At 33.8% G+C, this 22,098-nt stretch overlaps 3 protein-coding genes and 1 long non-coding RNA gene across 7 annotated transcripts in view; 1 reads left to right on the top strand and 3 right to left on the bottom strand.

The window, feature by feature from the left end:
- The window catches only part of LOC126693786 (uncharacterized), a 36,806-nt gene extending 33,636 nt beyond the window's left edge, over positions 1-3,170 (bottom strand). Inside the window, exons 1-2 of one of the 3 annotated variants that reach the window (XM_050389915.1) lie at positions 2,737-3,168; positions 1,599-1,817 (exon numbers count right to left, since the gene is read on the bottom strand). In XM_050389915.1, coding sequence (XP_050245872.1) covers positions 1,599-1,817; positions 2,737-3,033 — 516 coding nt within the window. In that variant the 5' untranslated portion in view covers positions 3,034-3,168. Of the gene's footprint in view, positions 1-1,598; positions 1,818-2,736 lie in introns of all 3 variants that reach the window. The other 2 variants (XM_050389914.1, XM_050389916.1) reach the window with 2 other exon arrangements.
- The window catches only part of LOC126693787 (uncharacterized), a 59,086-nt gene that overhangs the window by 32,037 nt on the left and 4,951 nt on the right, over positions 1-22,098 (top strand). The gene's annotated exons all lie outside the window — the stretch shown is intronic.
- The window catches only part of LOC126693785 (pentatricopeptide repeat-containing protein PNM1, mitochondrial), a 33,954-nt gene continuing 13,574 nt past the window's right edge, over positions 1,719-22,098 (bottom strand). The window contains exon 4 of the mRNA XM_050389911.1: positions 1,719-1,817. The gene's annotated coding sequence lies outside the window, so the exon portion shown is untranslated. The remainder of the gene's footprint in view (positions 1,818-22,098) is intronic.
- LOC126693783 (putative disease resistance protein RGA3) lies at positions 10,436-21,839 on the bottom strand. 2 transcript variants are annotated; one of them, XM_050389907.1, is made up of 3 exons: positions 19,851-21,839; positions 11,686-12,616; positions 10,436-10,756 (listed from the first exon to the last, which is right to left on the bottom strand). In XM_050389907.1, exons 1-2 carry the CDS (start codon positions 21,739-21,741, stop codon positions 11,709-11,711), a joined length of 2,799 nt encoding a protein of 932 aa, XP_050245864.1. In that variant the 5' UTR covers positions 21,742-21,839; the 3' UTR covers positions 10,436-10,756; positions 11,686-11,708. The 2 variants fall into 2 exon arrangements, 1 of the variants encoding a protein (XP_050245864.1); XR_007645530.1 differs by lacking the exons at positions 10,436-10,756; positions 11,686-12,616 and adding an exon at positions 18,542-18,794 and having other exon boundaries at positions 19,120-21,836.

The raw sequence follows: 22,098 nt of genomic DNA, 5'->3' as shown, positions 1-22,098 counted from the left end.
GGCTGAAAATAGGCTAATTTTGGGCCAACTCTACTCTACTCCCCCTCAATCCAAACAGACCATTATGTAAACCTCCAATGGTCTTTAAGGACCCCTGAGAGTGCCTTCTGATCTTGCCCTCATTGTAGACTTTTCATGTAATACTGATTGTACACTTCTGTTCTTGCCCTGGCTGACACTCATACATGTTTACTTTATTTACCCTCTTTGTTACCATCATCATAAGGGTTGAATCATAGGGTGAATGCACCTCTCTAGATCCATCTGCAGTGATTAGGCTAATCTTTCTTAGGTAACCAGAAACTTTCCTAAAGCTGCCTGATTTTATCGAAGTTAAGGTTTAATGCCAACAGGACAGGTATTGGAGTCACTAAACATCTAAACCAAACCAAGCTGCCACATTAAGCTAACACCAACCCTTCATTTCCTACTTTCTGACTAGTGCCTCCCCTTCTAATTATGCGACACAACCCAATCCAAACCAGTCTAGACCATGCCTAGCCAAAACAGAACTTAACCAAACACTGGCTTTAACTTATACTAGTTTGCCAAAAGCCTATAGACATTCACTTTATTGGTAAGTTACAGATGGACCCATTGAGTTTTCAACCCATAATCGAGACATTTACAATCAAAAAACTTGGGGAATCATAGGCTTCAAATTGATTCGTCAACAGAGGATGCCTTTCAAGGAAAAATCCATGATAATGCATTTTACCACTCATCTATCTCTTAGATGAGTAAGGCATGAATGATACCAAAGGATAAACTTAAGGATTAGGATTAAAATCCCCTGGTGGACCCTGGTGGAATGGCATTAAAAAATATAAATGTGCAAATGAGACACTTGAAGGAATGTTTTGTTTTTAATAAGTGACACTTGAAGGAAAATTATTTAAACCTAGGTAATAACCAACAAAAAGCTGGGAAATTTACATCAGAAAATTCCTTTAGAAAAAGATCCACAGAAAACCCTCTCTAATTCAGTTCTTCAAATAGAACCATCCAATTGAGAACACATTAACCAAAACTACACCCAACGGTGGAGGCTGCTTTACAAGGAACTGAGAGAATTAGGGAATCCCTTTTCTCCCAAAAAAAAAGGAGAAGAAGAAAAAAGGAAAATGTCCAACCAACTTGCATCCAAAACTTATGATAAACATTCTCACAATTAAATGCATGAAACTCCTGAGTCCTGTCTGGATTTAATGACTCTTGACTTTGTACAAGCCCACTTACACAAAACAAATAATTGATTTTAGAAATGGATGTCAAGTTGCATTAAGTGCAGTCCATCTCCACACTAACCCCACTCATTAGTCATCACATTGGAATTCAATTATTAAACTACCTTTATGTGTCAGCCTAAATAATATGTCAAGTAGAAATAGAAAATTTATTAAAGAAAATGTCAATGTGCAGTAGTAAACAGGATAACAAAGGATTAATATAGAGTGCGAGCATGCAAAAAATAAATGCATAATCTAAACTAGCAATTTTCAGTTAGTCACATGTAAAGTAATATAAAACAAGAACCATGATAAGTTGAACACAAGTGGAGTTAGATAAATGCAAGACCAGGCAAAAGTTATACATACATCATCCTGCGCCTCTCGAAGTTCACGCAAACGTTCTTCCTCCATCCATTTTTTCTGCTCTTCAAGTTTCTTTTTGTAAGCACTCGTCACAAATTTGTCCTTGTCTGCATAGAGGTGGTCATCTTGGCTTCTCTCTTTTGCAATTTTTCTCTCATACACTACTTCACGGTATTTCTCTCGTTCTTTTGTTTTTTCTTTCAATAGCTGAATATATCTTGGCTGCAATAGAAACAAGGACGTTTTAATTATAAACACCATTTAAGCAAATCTATGGAAAGGCAAAAAAAAATTAAAATAGATGCTTCAAGTTTAATCATATAAATAATTTATTTTTAAGTAAAAGAATTGCAATATGCCCATAACTGACGAACTTTTTTTCTAACAGAATTTTACATCCACATATAGCACTTTCTTTCCATTGAATATGATGGATTTCTCTACTACTAAAGTTAATTCATCAACATGTAAATGACAAGAACTTATTTGAAGTCATACTCTTTGATACTTCCTTAATTGAAATGTCCTTTTTCTGTTCCTTCAAGATGGTTCAACTCATTCTTTCTTACTAGTGCATTAGTCGCTCTTCTCTAAACATGACCAAACCATCTCAATCAGCACTCTCTCATCTTTTCATCAATATGGGCTACCCTTTTATGTGAATTTTCTCATTTCAAATCCTATCTTTCCATCTATTTCCCATTTATCCATCTTAACATTCTCATTTCAGATACACCCATTTTTCAAATATGTTACTTCTTAACAACCCAACATTCAGCACCATAAGAGCAAAGCTGGTTGTATAGCAGTCTTATGAAATTTTCCCTTTAACTTAGAGTTTTAGAATCACTCTATTACCTTTAAACTATCTTAACATGCCCATTTCAGCTACACCCATTTTACGAATATGTTACTTCTTAACAACCCAACATTCGGTACCATAAGAGCATAGCTGGTTGTATAGCAGTCTTATAAAAATTTCCCTTTCAAACTTAAAGTTCTAGAATCATTCTATAACCTTTAAACATAGAGAAATTGATATCAACGCTACAGAAAAATCATTTCTATATTTATTTATGCAGTAAGTATAAATTAGATTCTGGGCAAATTTTCAATAAAAATCAAACTGTATTTTCATTACCATTCTGTCTTGACGATCTTGAACTCGAGGTTGAATGGCTTTCTGCTTCATGTCATCATAAACTCCGTCATAATCAAAAACAGTGGGGTCTTCTTCGAGGGCTTTCTTCTGCTGTTCCTCAATGTCCTTGAGAGACTTGTTCTTGCTAGCTTGCCGAGAAATATCACTCTCCACATCATCGTCATCGTCGTCGTTAAACCCAAAGGCAGGTGGGCGAGGCGGCTTTGATGACTGCTGCTGCTTCTTCTTCTGCTGTGATGGCAGCCTAAGGTTCAACCCATACCCTATCTTGCTCATTGCAATTTCTTTGAGGATGTAAGATCTCAGGTATTTGGGATTCGAATAAAGGAATTTGGGGGTTTTCAAAAGAGAAGGTGAGAGAGAATTCAAAGCCCTATTTTTCAATTTTCTTTTTTTCACCCACCAATCATTTCGGGCGGTTTTTGAAAAAAAAAAAAAAAAAACGTTTTTTTTAATTTTATTTTTAAGTTTTCAATATCTTTACATCAACTTGTAAAACTTTGTTTCTAAAAAAAAAAAAAAAAAACTTGTAAAACTTTCATTTAAAAAAAAAAAGACTTGTAAACTTTTTTTTGTTTATTTATAAGATATATGAGATTCAAAATTCTTGTTTATGCTTAAAATTAATTAATGCCTTGATTTGATGATAAAAAATTATTATTATAGAATGAAAATTATAACATAAACTAAAATTTTATGGCTTCAATTACAAAATTGGCTTGTTGTTAAGGGTTACAAGCAAAAAAAAAAAAAAAAAAAAAAAAAAAAAAAAAAGTAAGCTTCACTTTGACATATATTTGCCAATTACAATACTCACATTCATTTGTATGTTAATAGCTATTATAGCGTTGCATAATTTAAAGATACATCAAATTTGTCATCACATGTCTCTAGGGTGATAATATGCTCATTATAAGTGGATTTTTAATTCAGAACCCAAATATTAATATCCACTATGTCAATTAAACCTCATTCATTTTTTTTTAAAGAAAAAAATCAATTATACCCCCATATTTTCCAAGTAACTAGATGATTTGTATTTATTTTTAAGAAGTAACTAGATGATTGTCCACACGCGATGCAGCTACACTATAGTATTAGTATCGCTTCAAAATAATTTGAAGGACATCTCCTTTGCAACTAATATTGTTGTGATCATAATGAATAAGGTGAAGAATCTAACAAGAGAATTTAACAATAGAAAAATACCAAATGACCAAAACCAAATACAATTATCTAGAACTTCAACATGAAGAGGGGATAAAATAATCAATAATAATATATTGCACATATAATATACGGGGCCTAAAGTGAATGGTCACAAATTTACTTTTAAAATGTCACAAATTCCTTATAATATATAATATGGAAGCAAAAAGAAATCATATGAATGACATTTTAAAAATGTTGTACGCTGGAAATTCCATAATCTTCCTCTTGTTTAAACACTTAGGACAACCAGTAATTTGAAGTGTCTGAACTGATCTCAAACTCGGCAACCAATTTGGCAAGACCATTGAAATTGTAACATTCTCAATCTCTAGGTGCTGTAAAGTGTTGGCAAATCCTTGGAGCCATTGGGGCAAAACCGCAAACTTTTGTGAAGTGACAATCTCAATTTTCGGAGAGTCAATTTGAGATTTTGATTGTCTTCTTCTGTCAAACTAAGCTCTTCGCAATTATCAATTATCAGGGTGTCTAGGGTGGTTAGCAATTATAAAGATCAGAGGAATTGGAAAACAAAAAAAGTAAACTAAGCATAGTGCAGATGCCTGATTAAGGATTGTGATGGAACAATTTGGTCTGTTTCTTCATCAGACAAGTTTGTTTGTGCAGCAACTTGGGAGCAACTAAGAAGCTAAAAGATTCTGCTTGTCTATTATGCAGAAAAAAAACATCGAAAGACATGAATCACTTGCTCTTTTATTGCTCATTCACGAAGGAAATTTGGAAGCCTATCAGTATCATGGGCTTATGGTTGGTGTTTGATGTCCCTACCAGTTGGTAACTTGGTATATGCTGATATGTTGGGGAATAATAAGAAATCTATAAGGGAAAGTTTTAGAGAAACATTTTGTAAAATGAAATGGATATGTTAGAGATATATTAGACATATTAGCCCAATGTAATAGGCCCAAGCCCACTTCTACTTGTACTAGTAGTCTAGGGTTTAGTCGCCTATATATACTCATATTAGGGTTCATTGCAACACAGGTTTTGTACTACACTCTTATACATTAAAAATGTAACTCTTAAGGGACTTCTCCGTGGATGTAGGCCGACAAGGCTAAACCATGTAACTCTCGTGTTCTCAATGTTCCTATTATATGCTTCCCTTTCCGCATCCATTCTAGCATACACAACATGGCATCTCATACATCGCGTCGTTAATAATATATTCAACACGGTATCAGAGCAAAACTTCATTCTTAGCATCAAACAAACATCTCTAGCAAGTAAAGAAGATTCTCACATGCACACCACCATCTAAAGTCACACATGTTTGTTTGCTGGATCTAGACTCCACGGCATCATGCAGCCACCATGGCTCAGTGCTGTGTCAAAATCCAACAACCAACCAAACTGTGACTTACCTTCTCAGATTTGTGTACATCAAGCCTTCACCTGATGAAACCAACACCACAGACGTGCTCCACAGGCACTCACAAGAAAAACCCAGAAGTCCAGCCACCATCTGATTCTCAATGTGCCTTCACGCGCAGACAGAGTCTCAGGCAACTTCTCCCATGCGCTGCCATGATTTTTCTCATATGCAACTCATCCACAGGTCACACGCGCCATCATATAAGCCTTGTTGACTACTGATCTGCCATTTAGAGAAATCTAGTTGTCATCCGACGAAGCACGCACCTCCACGCACCTCCTAGTTTTCTGTCTCACCACCACACGTTGGTGGACGCGATCACATGCCATCCACGCCCCAAACTCCTGCTGGTGTCATCTGACGTCACTGGATGACATCATCACTCCACGTCAGCAACCATACAAGCACATCCACATCAGCCCTAGTCCATGTCATTGACACGTCATCGTGTGACGTCAGCTACTCTGCTGTCCGACTAGTGATCCGACCTAGATTGTATAGCTCGTTGACTTTGACCAGACCGTTGACTTTGACTTTTGCGTTGACCTTTGACCAAAAGTTAAAATTTTTTAAAGGGCTTATCTTGCTTAATTTTTCGCATAGATTCTGATTTTGGACTCTGTTTCTTCATTTGAACCTCTGAAATTGATCAATTGGCACATTATTCATTGTGGTTTCTTCAAAGGCATTCTTCAAGGCATCTCCAAGTGATCTTCTCATACTTATCCAACCTCAAGCCTTCATCGAGCTTCCGCCTTAAGTTTGAGGGAGGGTGTTAGAGTATATTAAGCATATTAGCCCAATGTAATAGGCCTAAGCCCATTCCTACTTGTACTAGAGTCTAAGGTTTAGTCGCCTATATATACTCATATTAGGGTTCATTGTAACACAGGTTTTGTACTGCACTCTTATACATTAAAGATGTAACTCTTAAGGGATTCCTCCGTAGATGTAGGCCAACAAGGCTGAACCACGTAACTCTCGTGTTCTTGATGTTCCTATTCTATGCTTCCCCTTCCGCATCCACTCTAACATATATAACATAGCATCTCATACATCGCGTTGATAATAATAATATATTTAACAGGATATATATGGCTTCAAAGAAATAGTAGGATCCATGTTTTGAGGAAATAAAAACAAAGCAAATGGTTAAAAGATATTTTCAAAGCTAGAATGGCTGCTTCGAGCAAAATATGTAATTCCATTCAAGTAAAATGAAGAATTGTTGAAAGAGTGAATGACAATAATTTATGGTAGAGATAAATGAGCAAACAACAAAAGCTTGTTTTAGGGTGGTTGAGATGACATCAAGGTAAGCAAAAGGACAGTATTTTGGTATTTGATTTAGAAGAAATAAATAAGAGGAAACTTACAAGGAACCCTATAGACAATATATTAATTAAGGAAGAGTAAATTCACATGTTTTGCACTATCATTGAGTAAGAACGTGTCGCTTGAGGTGGATATTTTGATTTCAATGAGAAGATTTGAAAAAGAATAAATGGGATTACTGGCTTATATCAGTTGGTCTCCATGTGACCTGTGAATATCTCGTTTTATTTTATCTCATTTATGAATTTCGAGTTCTTTACGTTTTCCCTTTCAAGATCTTGTCACAGAAGTCCAATATGTTTTGTATTTAACTTTGTTAGATTTCACTGGTAATGTAGAAGATGAGAGTGACTTGGAGGGTCTTATAGAGCAGCAGTTTGAAGCACTGCAGAAGGCATTAAAGATACCTCATAAGGCCTCAGAAGCTCATTTGATAGTATTAAAAAAGCTTCTTACTTTATTTAGGGTGGGTAAACTTGGTCTATTCATTCTTGATGATGTCTCAAATTTACTAAAGTTGTATTACAAAGCTAACAGATGCTTGCATGTGTTGGTGAGTTCTTGTCACACTCTTAATGAAAAACCCGCATTCCAATGCTAATGATGCTCCATTTTGGACGCACTAGATGATATAGCAATCTTTTTTCTTTTTCTTTTTTTGATGGATTATAGCAATCTTTGTGTCCAAAATTAGTAGTTAGAACTCAATAACACTATTTACAAATTGCTGCTTAGATTGATAAGCGTTTTTTATTCCAGGTATTTAAAAAAAAAATTTTGTTGTCTCTAAAAATTCCATTACATGGTCTATTTGGTTGGGTCTAATAGAGATAGGATGGAAAATGTAGGAAAATGAGAGGTTTCCCTTGTTTAATGTGGTGAAAAAGACAAAAGAGGAGGAAAAGTAGGGGAGAAAATGTTTAAATAAATAAATAGAATTTACTATTTTGTCTATTTTTAATTACAATCTTTTCTTTCATCTTTTCATGTAATAAGAGTATAACAGCATGGTTTTATTATAGAATGCTCAGAAATTATTCTAGTAAGTAGTAAGTAATTGATGCAAGAAAAATTCAAAGCTAAATCTAATTTAGAGAATTATTAAAATCAAGGGAGGATATCACAATCCATTGGTCACTTTGCTTTTATAATATACAGCAAAGTTGATCAACATTAGATATCATTGAAAAACATTGAAGGTATTATTTAACAAGAATGTTTCAAAATGGTTGGTGAAATAATTTGTATTGAGACATTATTGTCTTTAAATTTTAAGCACAAATTAAGGTCCGTTTGGGAACAGCTTATTTAGCTGAAATTGAAAACTTTTTGTTGAAAATACTGTAGATAAAGCTAAAAGTTAGTTGAAATAGTACAGTGAAACCCATGAATAGTACTAAAAAGTGTAATGGGACCTATGAATAATAGTAAAAATAAGCTGAATAGTAAAATAAACTGCCAAATATAGGGTGTGTTTGGATACCGCTTATTGTTGAAAACTGAAAACATTGCAGCAAAATAATTTTTAAATGTGTAAATAGTGCCGTGGGACCCAGTTTTGAAGTTGTTTAAAAGGAAAAAGGTACTTGTAAGTCCCATAAACAGTGTACAGGACCCATTGAAAAACGTGGGATGCAGCCATGGTTGTCAAAATCGCGATCTGGATCATAGGATTGCACGATTTTATGATCCCATCTCACCAACATTTAGGATCGCATTGGGATTGTAAAAATGGTAGGATCATACGTAGGATCATGTAGGATCGTATGAGATCCTACCGATCTTACCAAAAACATAAATTTTTGGTTTTTTTTTTTTTTTGGGTTTTAGGGATAAATTTATTTATTTTTTGATGAAGTTTTAAGGGTTTTTATTTTTTCATGTTGTGATGGTATGACTTTTTATTTTTATAAAATTATGTTAACTTAAACAAATGTTTTCTAATTTTTAGTTCACTTGTAATTAAAATGAAGGAATGCTTCTTCATTTCTTAATGAAGAATTCGATGTTGGCTTTGTTGCCTTTTAAGCTATAATGTTATTAAATTTGTTTGATCAATATACTAATTTGTGTTTTAATATTACTAAAATATTTTTTTTTATATAATTTTATCAATTATGCTTGTACAGTTGTATTTGTATATTGATTGATTGATTTTTTTGAGCATGCTCTTTAATTGTTGTTGAGTTATATAACTTGAATAGTTGAGTGTGAAATTGTATCTTAATGTCTTTTGCAACTCTAGTATACAAATATATAAATATATAATGTTTACATAGATGATGAAATGGATGATGATGATTAGGAATTTAGGATGGTGATTATGAAAACCTTAATTAGAATGAGAATAATTAAATATTTACTTCACCTTAATATTCATCTTGCTTTTGGATTTCATATTGTAGTTAGCTAGTTTCCATTTGCTAACTTATTTTGGATTTCAAACTTGGAACTTAGAACTTGGAAAATGTTTTCCATATGTTTTGATACATCTTTTGGTATTTGGTTACTAATTAAACATTTATTGAACTTTTTAGATACATTGAGTCAAAATTTAAATATATTTATTTCGTTAGTTTAGACTTAGTGATATATGACATGCAAATTACATCATATGATGCAAATCTTAGTTTTTTTATGGATGAATTTATAATTTACGTGATTATTCAACATACAAAGTCATTATCAATGTGTTTTTTGCTTTAAATTTGAAAATATGTAGGATCTTATGATTCACGATTCAATCCTACGATTTACGATCCCATCTACCTTCAACGATCCTACGTAGGATCCCGATTTTGACAACCTCACGCAGCTGAAAAGTGCTTTTCAGCACTATCCAAACATACACAAACGCAGCCTTAGTTGTTAACAAATGCAATAATCATTTTGGTCCTAGTGTCCTTAAATTTGACATAGAAATTAGCTTTCAAGAAAAGTAAAGGCTGTTTCCAAAAAAAAAAAAAAAAAGGAAGAAAATAAAAAAGTTATTCTTTTTAACGTTTTGTGCCTTTTGGACTTTAAGTGACACTCATTTTTTCATTTTGGGATTGCATTACATGCTTTCACGTATCTATTTAAAAATGGTTGCGTTTAAGTTACAACGTCTAAATATTAACCCTATTATCTTAATATTGACCAAATTATCTTCTTCTTTTTTTAATTGGACCCTGGCTCTTGAGTAGTTAAATTCTAGTTCTTAGAAGTTAGATCCCAAATTTTAATCGAATATTAGAGAATTCCATTATATAATTGGCCATTTCATATTATTCCCTCAAATGTTTTTCCAATAATTTTAGTGGGATTGCATTTATGTTCTTCAATTTTGATATGGACAATATCGGAGGGAATTCCAACAACATAAAATTCAATAATTAACATGATGGTAGTAGAGATTTAAGCAATTCTTGTTGAGAAACCCTAGTGTTTCGACTCTTTTGGCATAAGAAGGATTTGAAAATGGCACTCATTGTTCCCAAACCTGAGAACCAACGGCCTATAATCTTTGGTGTGTCATTTTTCTCTAAACTTAATCTTAATACATCATTTATAACTTTAGTTTAAGTTAGAAGGAGCTTTTGATGGAAATGAAAATTTATTATTCCAAATAAAAATGTCACTCCCTTCAATGTAAATTACACATCATATTTTCTAATTAATTAAGCATGTTAATATACACAGTGCTTATTGCTTACAAATAAGAATCATAAAACATGATTATAAGAACAGACGATTGCATAAACCAATCAATGGAACTCTCAACTTTATACACAAGAATGTAGTCAAGTGAGTATACACATCACTTCTTTGTTTATTTACATCTCTTACTTTGAATTACAATGACATATATGTTTATTTATTTACATCAGTAAGTGCAAATTAAAATAGCAGAATTATTTATTTATTTACATCACTCAAAAGTGAACTAAATAACAGAAGTATTTTTTTATTTACATCATATAAATTGCAATCAAGAAATATTTATGAATTATGGAAGGAACTTGTGACTTTGAATTGAGCAATGTTCAAATTCTATTGGATGTCACTTATGTTGAACTCCTGAAACAAAATTTGCAATTATCTAGTATATAAGAAAATTACGGTGAGAATAACTAAATAAATAAATAAAATTTTAATATAATCAATCAAGATTATGGGTGTCAATGCCTTGTTGCCCAAACTTCGAAACACAGTGTTCCATAAACAAGATTTAATTCCTCCATAAATTAAATAGATCAATGTTTCTTCTATCTTTATTTCTTTTTTCTATTTATTTTTATATTTTTGTGAGGAAAAGGTGTGGGAAAAAAAGATATAAAATAGTATAAAAAATTATTTTAATCCCTAAACTTTAATAAAAGCTTGTTTTTCGTCCCTAAAATATAAAAAGTTCTTTTTCCAACCCTAAATTTTGTAAAGAGTTTTTTTTCAATAGTTTAGAGACAAAAATAAGGATAAATTTTTTTTTTCAATAGTTTAGAGATGAAAAACAAACTTTTAGTAAAATTTAAGAACATAAATAAAATATTTTTAATAATTTAGGGACGAAAGATGAACTTTTCAATAGTTTATGGACGAAAAATAAACGTCTTAAAGTTTAAGGATGAAAAACAAACTTTTAGTAAAGATTAAGGGTGAAAAACAAACTTTTAGTAAAGTTTAAGAACTAAGAGAGTATTTTACCCTTTGAAATACTACTTAAGTTTTGGAATTTTATTTTGAATTTTCATCCAAAAAGATATTTTTGGTTTCAATTTACTTCAAAACTATTTAGACAAAGAAAAGGGCTAAACATTTACATAACTAGCATTCAGGATTAGTATCCACTATCAACTTATCAACTATCAGTATTCATTGTGCTTATCGAAAAAAAAAAAAAAAAAAAATCAGTAGTCATTGTTAAGCATAAACACTAAAAACTTAAAAACCATAATAAATGATGTAGTTAAATAAAACAAAGAAGAACAAAAAGATAGATATGACCTTACCTCATCTCCCTTCTCTTCTTCTTCTAGGAAGTGCTCGCTGATGCCATCTTCATCTCTTTTGTGAACCAGGTCCCTTCGAGATAAATCTGTTGTACATGAGCAATCTTGTGCGAATCTTCTTCTCTGCATTTTCTACTCAAATCAGGACAACCTCTGATCTTCAATAGTCTTAGTGTAGTGAGAGCTTCCATCCCCTCCGGTAGAGATGACAACTTAGGGCATTCGGCAATCCGAAGTGTGTGAAGTGATTTCAAACGTGGTAGCCACTCCGGCAAAGCCTTCAAATTTTCACAATGTCCAATCCCTAGCAGCTGTAAAGTGTTTGCAGATCCTTGTAGCCATTGGGGCAAAACCTCCAACTTAGATAAACGTGTAATTATGAATTTTCTTAGTGAAGTAGGACCTTTCCTCACCTCCGATAGAGATGACAACTTAGGGCAATTGTCAATCATAAGTGTCTGAAGCGATTTCAGACGTGGCAGCCACTTCGGCAAAGCAATTAAATTTTCACATTCTTGAATCAATAGCTGCCGTAAAGTGTTTGCAGATCCTTGGAGCTGTTGGGGAAAAACCTCCAACTTAGGTAAACCCGAAATTATCAAATTCTGTAGGCTCAACTTGAGATATTGATTGTCTTCTCCCTCCATCTCCATCAAATTAAGCTCTTCACAATCCACAATTTGCAGGTTCTTTAGGGCAGTTAGGTGTTTGATACTGAGTGATAAAGAGGTCAAACTTGGACATTGTGCAACAACCAATGTTCGAAGATTGGTGAGGTGCCCCTCCATCCCTTCAAACACACATTTTAGATTCTCACATCCACCTATCAACAAATACCTAAGAGAATCCAAGCAACCTACTGTCTTCTCCGACAAGCAGGTATGCTTTGTTGTAACAACCAAAAACCTGAGGCTGATTATGTCCCTTATACCTTTTGGGCAACCGTTCAAGACTGAAGCAACCATCAAGCAGTAAAGTTTGCAAACTGTGCAACTTGCAAATGGAATCTGGAAGTTTCTTGATTATGTCATTACCTGATAGGTCGAGATATCTCAAATGTTTCAAACTTCCGGTAGAACTTGGCAACACCTCAAAGGATGAATTTTTCAAATCAAGCACCCGCAAGTACTTAAATCTTGATATGCATGTTTCAAGTAAGGACATGGATTGCTCTGTTTGGAAAATAATAGTCTGAGCTTTGCTCAACTTCTCTAATTGTGTTGTAACTTCTTGGCCATTCTCCGAAATTGACAGATGACAAACTTCTGCAACAAGGGTGGACTCCTTGGTCACTACCGAACACTCTCTTTTGGCAATTGAGAGTGCAAGATCATGGACAAGATCATGCATTTTAAAGGTATAATAAAAGGGACTATTTAATTCTATGTCTTGATTAACATCTTGAAACAAAGATCTTGACATTAACTCCTTGATATACAACTCACCAATATCTTCCAACTCTTGATTTTCATTGTTAGGTGATTGAAGAAGTCCATGTGCCATCCAAAATTGAATCAAGTGAAGGTTATCAAATTCAAAATCCTTTGGGAAAAGAGAGCAATAGGCAAAGCATTTCTTCAAGTGCAAGGGCAAGTGATTGTAACTGAGCTGCAATATAGGTAAGACATCATCATCATTTTGTTTCAACCTCCATATCTCATTATCTCTCACACGTTTCCACTCGCCTTCATCAACTTTTAAATAAAGTAGACTAGCTAAAGTCATCACTGCCAATGGAACCCCTTTACATTTTTTGACAATATCATTTCCAATTTCTAAAAGGTTTGGATGAATTTTTTCTTCTCCATCCTTAAATGCCAATTTCTTAAACAAAGACAAACAATCCTCTGGTGATAGACCATTTAAATTGTGTGGGGGAACAGTGCCCATAGCGGTAGCAACTGAGATATTCCGTGTAGTTACTATGATGTTACTTCCATTATAATCCTCAGATAACAAATTTGTCAATTCAAACCATTTGATGGGATCTTCATTCCAAACAACATCTAAGACAAGCAGAAACTTCTTATCTTTTAAAGTTTCTCTTAAGAGCCTTTGCAATTGTTCCCTGCCCAAATTCTCATCAATTTTACCAAGTGCAGATTTAAGGATTTCTTTTATTAAACTTGTAACATTAAAATCCTCAGACACACATACCCACATTCTCAATTGAAAATGACTAACTACCCCCTCATCGTTATAAACCAACTTGGCAAGTGTGGTCTTCCCCAAACCTCCAATCCCAACTATAGGAATTACACTAACAGGGACATTTGCATCTTGCTGCTTCAAAAGATCTTTAATTTTTTTTTTGTCTTCATCCCTACCGACAACATGAGGAGGAACAAAGGAGTGGGTCACTTCCCTCCTGTGTATTGTTGTCTTCCTATCAAGTTGTTCAGCAAGATTGAACTGACCCTTAAGAGCTGCAATATCATCTAACCTCTTCCTAACACCTTTGATTTTATGTGCCATTTCAAAACGGAATACAAGTACGTTAGAACCAGAAAAGAAATAACGCACCTTTTTGCAAGTGCTCCTGCATCTCTTCACTACTTCCTTCTGCAGAACTCGGTATTGAAATTCATCCAGCACATTCTCCGCTTCCTTAAGAACGTCTTTGAGCTGTCCTAGCCAAAGGCTCCACCCACGGTTACTTGCTTGCTTCTCCTCAGCATCTAAGAGTATGGCTTCAATGGCTGACACGGTGCACTCAAGCTTTGTTAGATCACTTCGTACACCCCATGCTGAGCTGAGCTCCTCATAAACAAGCGATCCAAGCTGGTCCAAGACCTTCCCTGCGATGCCCTTGGCTATTTCGTCCATGTTCTCAAGGTGGTGGAATGGAAAGGGGGTTGATACTTGATAGTAAAGTAAATCAATGCCTTTAAAGTCTTAATAGCTGTTTTTATAACCAGAAATCCTATATCTTGGGATTCTGAATTAGACAGCCCTTGGGGCCTTATACGGTTCTGTGGCAATATGATCCACAGAGTTCGGATATAATTGCAAATAAGAGATGGCATTATTGCACCATGATTCTTTCTTAGGCCAGTGGCAAAGCATGGAATAGGAAAGACTTAAGCATTGAGACAAAGTATATATCTTTTAATTTTGTTTGGGTGGGATCATTTTCCTTTTGAGTGAAAGTAAATTAATTATTTGATACATACTCTAGTTGATAAGAGATTTGGTGGAATCTCAATTATTTGTCTGAAAGCAAAAAGATGGGCTAGATAGAAGCCGTGACATACTATACAAAGAATGATGCCTTTTTTACCAATGTTGGCACCGAAATTGCCAAATGGTTTAATAAATGGAATTTTAAAAATGAAATATGAACTATTCAAGAAGAGTCAATTGTAAAATGGAAGCGTAAAAGGAAATCCAGGAATGGTCGGTGCAGGGGTCATTCTTTGAGTTGATAAAGTATGTTGGCTAATGATATTCTCTATTAAATTGAATATCTGTATCACTGGGTCTGGAACTATGGATTACAATTGGCTTGGAATTGGGGATTAGAATTGGATTCCGAGCTAGCAGTTCAATGGATTACATCAGAGAACAATACATATCCTCCACTTCTAACAAATTTAATCAATGATTGCAGGTATCTACTTACACAAACAAGGACCTCAGTTGAGCACGTGTTTTAATATCGCTCTCCACATAAAAAACAGTGGGGTCTTCTTCGAGGGCTTTCTTCTGCTGTTCCTCAATGTCCTTGAGAGACTTGTTCTTGCTAGCTTGCCGAGAAATATCGCTCTCCACATCATCGTCGTCGTCGTCGTCGTTAAACCCGAAGGCAGGTGGCTGCGGCGGCTTTGATGACTGCTGCTGCTTCTTTTTCTGCTGTGATGGCAGCCTAAGGTTCAACCCATACCCTATCTTGCTCATTGCAATTTCTTTGACTTTGAGGATGTAAAATCTCAGGTATTTGGGATTCCAATAAAGGAATTGGGGGGTTTTCAAAAGAGAAGGTGAGAGACTTCAAAGCCCTATTTTTCAATTTTCATTTTTTCACCCACCAATCATTTTAAGCGGTTATTGGAAAAATAATGCGTTTTCCTTTTTTTTTCTTTTTTCCTCAAGTTTTCAATATTTTTACATCAACTTGTAATTTTTTTTTTTTTTAAATAAGAGATTCAAATCTTATCTATGCTTGAAATTAATTAGTGTCTTGATTTGATGAACAAAAATTATTATAATAAAGAAATTATATCATAAACTAAAATTTTATGGCTTCAAATACAAAACTGACTTTTTGTCATGGGTTACAATCAAAAAGAAAGTTAGCTTCACTTTGACATATATCAATACTAATATTCTTTTGTATGTTAATAGCTATTACAGTGTTGCATAATTTAAAGATATATCAGATGAATATTAAAATTGCATTTTTAAATGGTAAATTGAATGAGAATATTTGTATGGAAAACCCGAAAAGTGTCATTTGCTTATGGACAAAGAAAATGTGTAAAGATTATTTATATAAAAAAAAAAGTGTAAGATTACTAAATTACTTTATGAATCAGAGCAGCATGCTCCAAAAGTAATGGAAATGGAAAACTTGAAAATATGATGATGTCAAATGGGTTAAAAATGAATGAATGTGATAAAATGGTATTGAGATCCGGTGCAATTGCAATAGCATCGTACAATTAAACTCCTTCCTCTCACAAAATTTGTTTATTTTTTTACTATTTTTTTTCATTTTTTTATTCAATGGTTGAAATTTTAAGTTATTTTTTTGCAACTTTAAATCATAATCGTTCATAACAATTGCATCAGGTGCAATACCCTAATTTCAATCCGATAAAATGAGTTTAGAACTAATGAGTGTGATAAATAGAAAATTTGTCATTACATGTCTATAGGGTGATAATATGCTCATTATAAGTGGATTTTTAATTCAGAATCCAAATATTAATATCTACTATGTCAATTTAAACTTCATTCATTTTTTTTTAATAAATTATTCTCCACATTTTCCAAGTAACTAGATGATTTTTTTTTTTTTTAAAGAAGTAACGTGATGATCACCTGCATGATGCAACTACACTATAGTATCGTTTCAAAATAATTTGTAGGACATCTCCTTTGCAACATTAATATTTGTTGTGAATTGTGATCACAATCAAATAAGGTGAAGAGTCTAGTGAGAGAGTTTAACAATAGAAAAATACCAAATGACCAAAACCAAATACAGTTATTTGGAACTTAAATATGAAGAAAAGATTTTAAAAAAAAAAAAAATCAATTATAATATATTGCACATATAATATATGGGGCCTGAAGTGAATTGTCACGAATTTACTTTTAAAATGTTACCAATTCCAAATAATTTATAATATGAAAACAAAAAGAAATCATATGAATGACAAAGTATCTCTAAAGACCACTATAATGCCATTTAAAAAAACATTATACGTTGTAAATTCCATAATTTGAAGTGTCTGAACTGATCTCAAACTCGGCAACCAAACTAGCAAGGCCGTGAAATTGTAACATTCTCAATCTCTAGGTGCTGTAAAGTGTTAGCGATTATAAAGATCAGAGGAATTGGTAAACAGCAAAAGTAAACTGAGCATAGTGCAGATGCCTGATATATTAGTTGGTATATGCTGATATATTGGGGAATAATAAGAAATCTAATAGGGAAAGTTTTAGAGAAACATTTTGTAAAATGAAATGGATATATATGGCTACAAAGAAACGGTAGGATCCATGTTGAGGAAAGAAAAACAAAGTAAATGGTTAAAGAGATTTTCAAAGCTAGAATGGCTGCTTCTAGCAAAATGTGTAATTCCATTCTAAGTAGGATTCTCTGTACTAATTGGGGGATCCCATTAATAGTAATCCAAAGTACATAGGTGTAAAGATATAGGATCTTAGTTGTAATCCAAACCACATGAACTGCAAGTAGTTGATACAAGAAAAAATTCACAATTGAATCAAATTTACTGAATGATTAAAATTCAAGAGAGGAGATCAAAACTAGTGACCAATGTATTGGTCTCTGCTTGTATAATGTAGGCATAGCTAATCAAAATGAGATATCATTATACAAGATTGGCATTATTCAATTAGACTGTTTGGAAATAGTGGCTGATGGACATTGCTCGCCTTCACCTATGCATTTAAATCTCTCAATATTAACCATATTATCTTAATACTAACCCAGTTATGCTTTTTTAACTGACCTTGACTCTTGGTTTCAAAAAAAAAAAAAACTGACCTTGACTCTTGGGAGGTTGAATTCCAATTCTTAGAAGTTAGATCCAAATTTTAATACGATTTCAAAAACAATTCCATTAGCATAATTGGTCATTGCGTATAATCCCTTCAAACATGTTTCCGATTTTTTTAGGATTGCAGTTTTGTTCTTCACTTTTATTGTAGACAACATCTGAGGGAATTTCAACACCACCAAAATTTATTATTGAACATTATAATAGTGAAGATTAAAACAATACTCATCAAAAAAGTGTTTTGATTTCTGAAAACTCCATTGGCACAAGTAAGATTTGAAAAATGACACGATTATTCTCCAACTTGAGAACCAATGGTCTATGATCTTCCATCTTTGCTTTTTTTTTTTTCCAATCTTTTCCATTCCAATTATTGGCATGTCAATTGCATTTTTCCTATCTTTTCCATTTCAATTATTGGCATGTCAAAATCCAAATAACAATCTCTGCAATGCCAGTTAAACCCCACATTTTCCAAGTAATTAAGCATTCTTATTACACATGGTCCTTACAAAAATGAATAATAAAAATTATAAAATATGAATATATGAAGAAATGCATGCACACACCAATCCATGGATCTCTCAGCTTTTTAAACAAAAATGTAGTCACAGAAGTATACACATCACCTGTTTATTGATTTACATCTCTTAATTTGAATTAAGATGAAATAGATTTTATTTTTATACAACACTTAATGGCTTAATGCAAATTACAATAACAAAATTTTATTTATTTACATCTATTGATCCAAATTGCAATGAAGAATTTTTACAATTTAAGGAACATACAACTTCGTATTGAGTACTGTTTAACTTTCTATTGAATGTGACTTGTGTTGAACTCCTGAAATGATAGCTGCAATTATATAATAAACTTAAGGTGAGAATAATACTAGGAAAAATGTCTCTACAAAAGAAAAAATAAATAAATGAAAACTAATTATGTGATTATGGTTTTTGGGTGCCAATACCTTGGAGGGGAAAAAGAATGGAGAAATAAAGATCTATATGGTCCCTTTGGTTTTGGAAATTCAATTTCATCCAAAATGATATGTTCGTCTTAATAAACAAAAGGAGATTTGGCTTTAGAAGTAGAAACTAAGCACATGCATTTAGGATTAGATAAGTGTCATTGTTAAGACCCATAAGATAAGAGTAGAAAAAGAAGATGAAGATTTTACCTCATCATTTTCTTCATGTGAACTTCCCCCATCATCTTCTTCTCGTAAATCTACGCTCATGTCATCATCCATTTATGATGCACTTTCACTGTCACTGTCCTCATCGAGATCAATCTCTGATATATGAGCAATCTTGGACCAATCTTCTTGTATGCGTTCTCTAGTTAAAAATTGACAATCTCTAATTATTAATTCTCTTAAAGTAGTGAGACCTTGCATACCCTCTGGGAGAGATGACAACTTAGGACAATCAATAATTATAAGTGTCTGAATTGATTTCAAACTCGGAAACCAATCTGGCAAGGCCATGAAATTGTAACATTCTTCAATCTCTAGGTGTTGTAAAGTGTTGGCAGATCCTTGGAGCCATTGGGGCAAAACCGCAAACTTATGTGAAGTGACAATCTTCAATTTTTGGAGGCTCAACTTGATATCTTGACTGTCTTCTTCTATCAAATTAAGCTCTTCGCAATTGTCAATTATCAGGGTCTCTAGGGCAGTTAGGTGTTTGATATTGAGTGACAAAGAGGTCAATTTTGGACAATTCTCAACAACCAATGTTCGAAGGTTGGAGAGGCACCCGTCCATCCCTTCAAACAAGCATCTGAGACTCGGACATCGAACGACAATAAAGGTACGAAGAGACTTCAAGCAACCTATAACATTCTCTGACAAATATGTATGCTTTGTTGTTACTACCAAAACCCTAAGGTTGATCATGTTCCTTATACCTTTGGGCAACCGTTCAAGATTGATGCAACCATCAAGTAGTAAAGTTTGCAAATTGTAAAGCTTGCAAATAGAATTAGGAAGTTTCTTGAGATTCCAATTACAAGATAGGCTAAGATATCTCAAATGCTTTAGAGCGCCAATAGAACTTGACAACACCTCAAAAGATGAATCACTCAAATCAAGTACATGCAAGTATTCAAATCTTGAGATGCATGCTTCAACAAAGGACAATGGTAATTCAATTTGGAAAATAATAGTTTGCACTCTACTAAGCTTTTGTAAGGGCGTCACAAATTCTTGGTCATTGTCTACAAATGACAGATGACGAACTTTTTCATCAATGACAAACTTCTTGGTAACGGTTAGACACTCACCTTGTGCAACTGAGAGTGCAAGATCATGCATAAGATCATGCATTACAAATGAATAGTAATATAAATCTTCATTAACATCTTGAAAGAAAGATCTTGACAACAACTCCTTAATATACAAGTCACCAATATCTTCAAGCTCTTTATTTTCATGTGATTGAAGAGCTCCATGTGCCATCCAAAATTGAATCAATTCAATACTAAAGAATTCATAATCTTTTGGAAAAAGAGAACAATAGGCAAAGCATTGCTTCAAATGAAGTGGCAACTGATTGTAACTGAGCCTCAACGCGGGTAAGATGTCACCCTCATTATGTTCTAAATGCCATATCTCATTATCTCTAATGAATTTCCACTCACGTTCATCAAGTTTTGAATAAAGTAGGCCAGCTAAAGTCTTTACAGCCAATGGAACCCCTTTACATTTTTCAACAATTTCTTTTCCAATTTCTAAGAGGTTTGGATATTGTTTTTCTTCTCCTTCTTGAAATGCCAATGTCACAAACAAAGACAAACAATCCTCTTGCGATAGGCCATCCAAATTGTATGTGGGAGTAGTGCCCATAATGGTAGCAACCGAGTCATTCCTTGTTGTCACTATGATTTTACTTCCATTACAACCTCCAAGTAACAAATCTTCCAATTCAATCCATTTATTACGATCATCATTCCAAACATCATCCAAGACAAGTAGAAATTTCTTGTCTTTTAAAAGTTCTCTTAAGCTAGTTTGCCATTGATCAATACCCAAGTTTTCATCAATTGTAACTTTTGCAGATTTAAGGATTTCTTTTATCAACCTTGTAACATTAAAATCCTCAGGCACACACACCCACATCCTCAATTGAAAATGGCTAACTACCCGTTCATCATTGTACACCAACCTGGCAAGTGTGGTCTTCCCTAAACCCCCAATCCCAACTATAGGAATTACATTGACATTTCTGCCAGCATTTTCAAATGGGTCCATAAAAAGATATATGATCTCTTCCTTGTCATCATCCCTACCGATGACATTCAGAGGATTAACAAAGGAGTGGGTCATGTCCCTCCTCTGGTGCATATTTATGATCTTCCTATCCTCGAGTCGTTCGGCTAGGTTGAATTTATCCTTAAGGGCTGCAATATCATCAACCCTCTTCCTAATACCCTTGATTTTATGCGCCAATTCAAAACGGACTACAAGTGGATTAGAAGTAGAAAAGAAATGACACACCTTTTTGCTAGTGCTCCCGTATCTCCTCATGACTTCCTTTTGCAGGACTCGGTAGTGAAATTCATCCATCACATTCTCGGCATCATTAAGAACGTCTTTGAGCTCCCCTACCCAAATCGTCAGCCTATGGTCGCTTACTTGCTTCTCCTCAGCATCTAAGAGTACGGCTTTAATGGTGGCCACAGTGAGCTCAAGCTTTTTCAGATCACTTCGAACGCCCCATGCTGAGCTGATCTCTTGGAAAGTACGGGATCCAAGTTGCTCCAGGACCTTCACTGCGATGCCATATGCAAGTTTAGCCATGTCTGGTTGGTTGGTTGATTAGAGAAAACTGAGAATGTTAAAGTGCTACTGAGAGTGCTAAAGACTGAAGTAGCTTAGCTTGCTTGGGAAGAATGGTAAAGTGAAAAGTGAAAGCCTTGGCGGGAATGGACTTCTAGTTTTGGAGCTTGGGCTGTAGTACTTTACTACTTTTGTTCAAACAATTTTGCCGCCAGCTATTTTGTTTTCAAATTCCATAGCAAGAATCAAATTTTATAAAAATCTCATAATACTTTTACAACAAACTTGTTTTGAGATGTTATAGGCTTAAGTGTAATTTTATTTTATTTTGACTTGGGATAAACTATTGACAATATTGTTAAATTTTGTTGAGTTCCT

The sequence above is a fragment of the Quercus robur genome, chromosome 7 (assembly GCF_932294415.1).
Source record: "Quercus robur chromosome 7, dhQueRobu3.1, whole genome shotgun sequence".
NCBI classification, from domain to species: Eukaryota; Viridiplantae; Streptophyta; class Magnoliopsida; order Fagales; family Fagaceae; genus Quercus; species Quercus robur.
Note: the sequence above shows the minus strand (reverse complement) of the source record. Positions and strands in the feature narration are given on the sequence as shown.

Excerpts from the sequence above, each read along its gene's own strand:
- LOC126693783 (XM_050389907.1), bottom strand. The coding sequence starts at position 21,741 with ATGGCTAAACTTGCATATGGCATCGCAGTGAAGGTCCTGGAGCAACTT. Across the intron at positions 12,617-19,850 it reads TCTTGAACGGTTGCCCAAAG|GTATAAGGGACATAATCAGC; the intron begins GTATAAGGAACA and ends GTTGCCCAAAAG.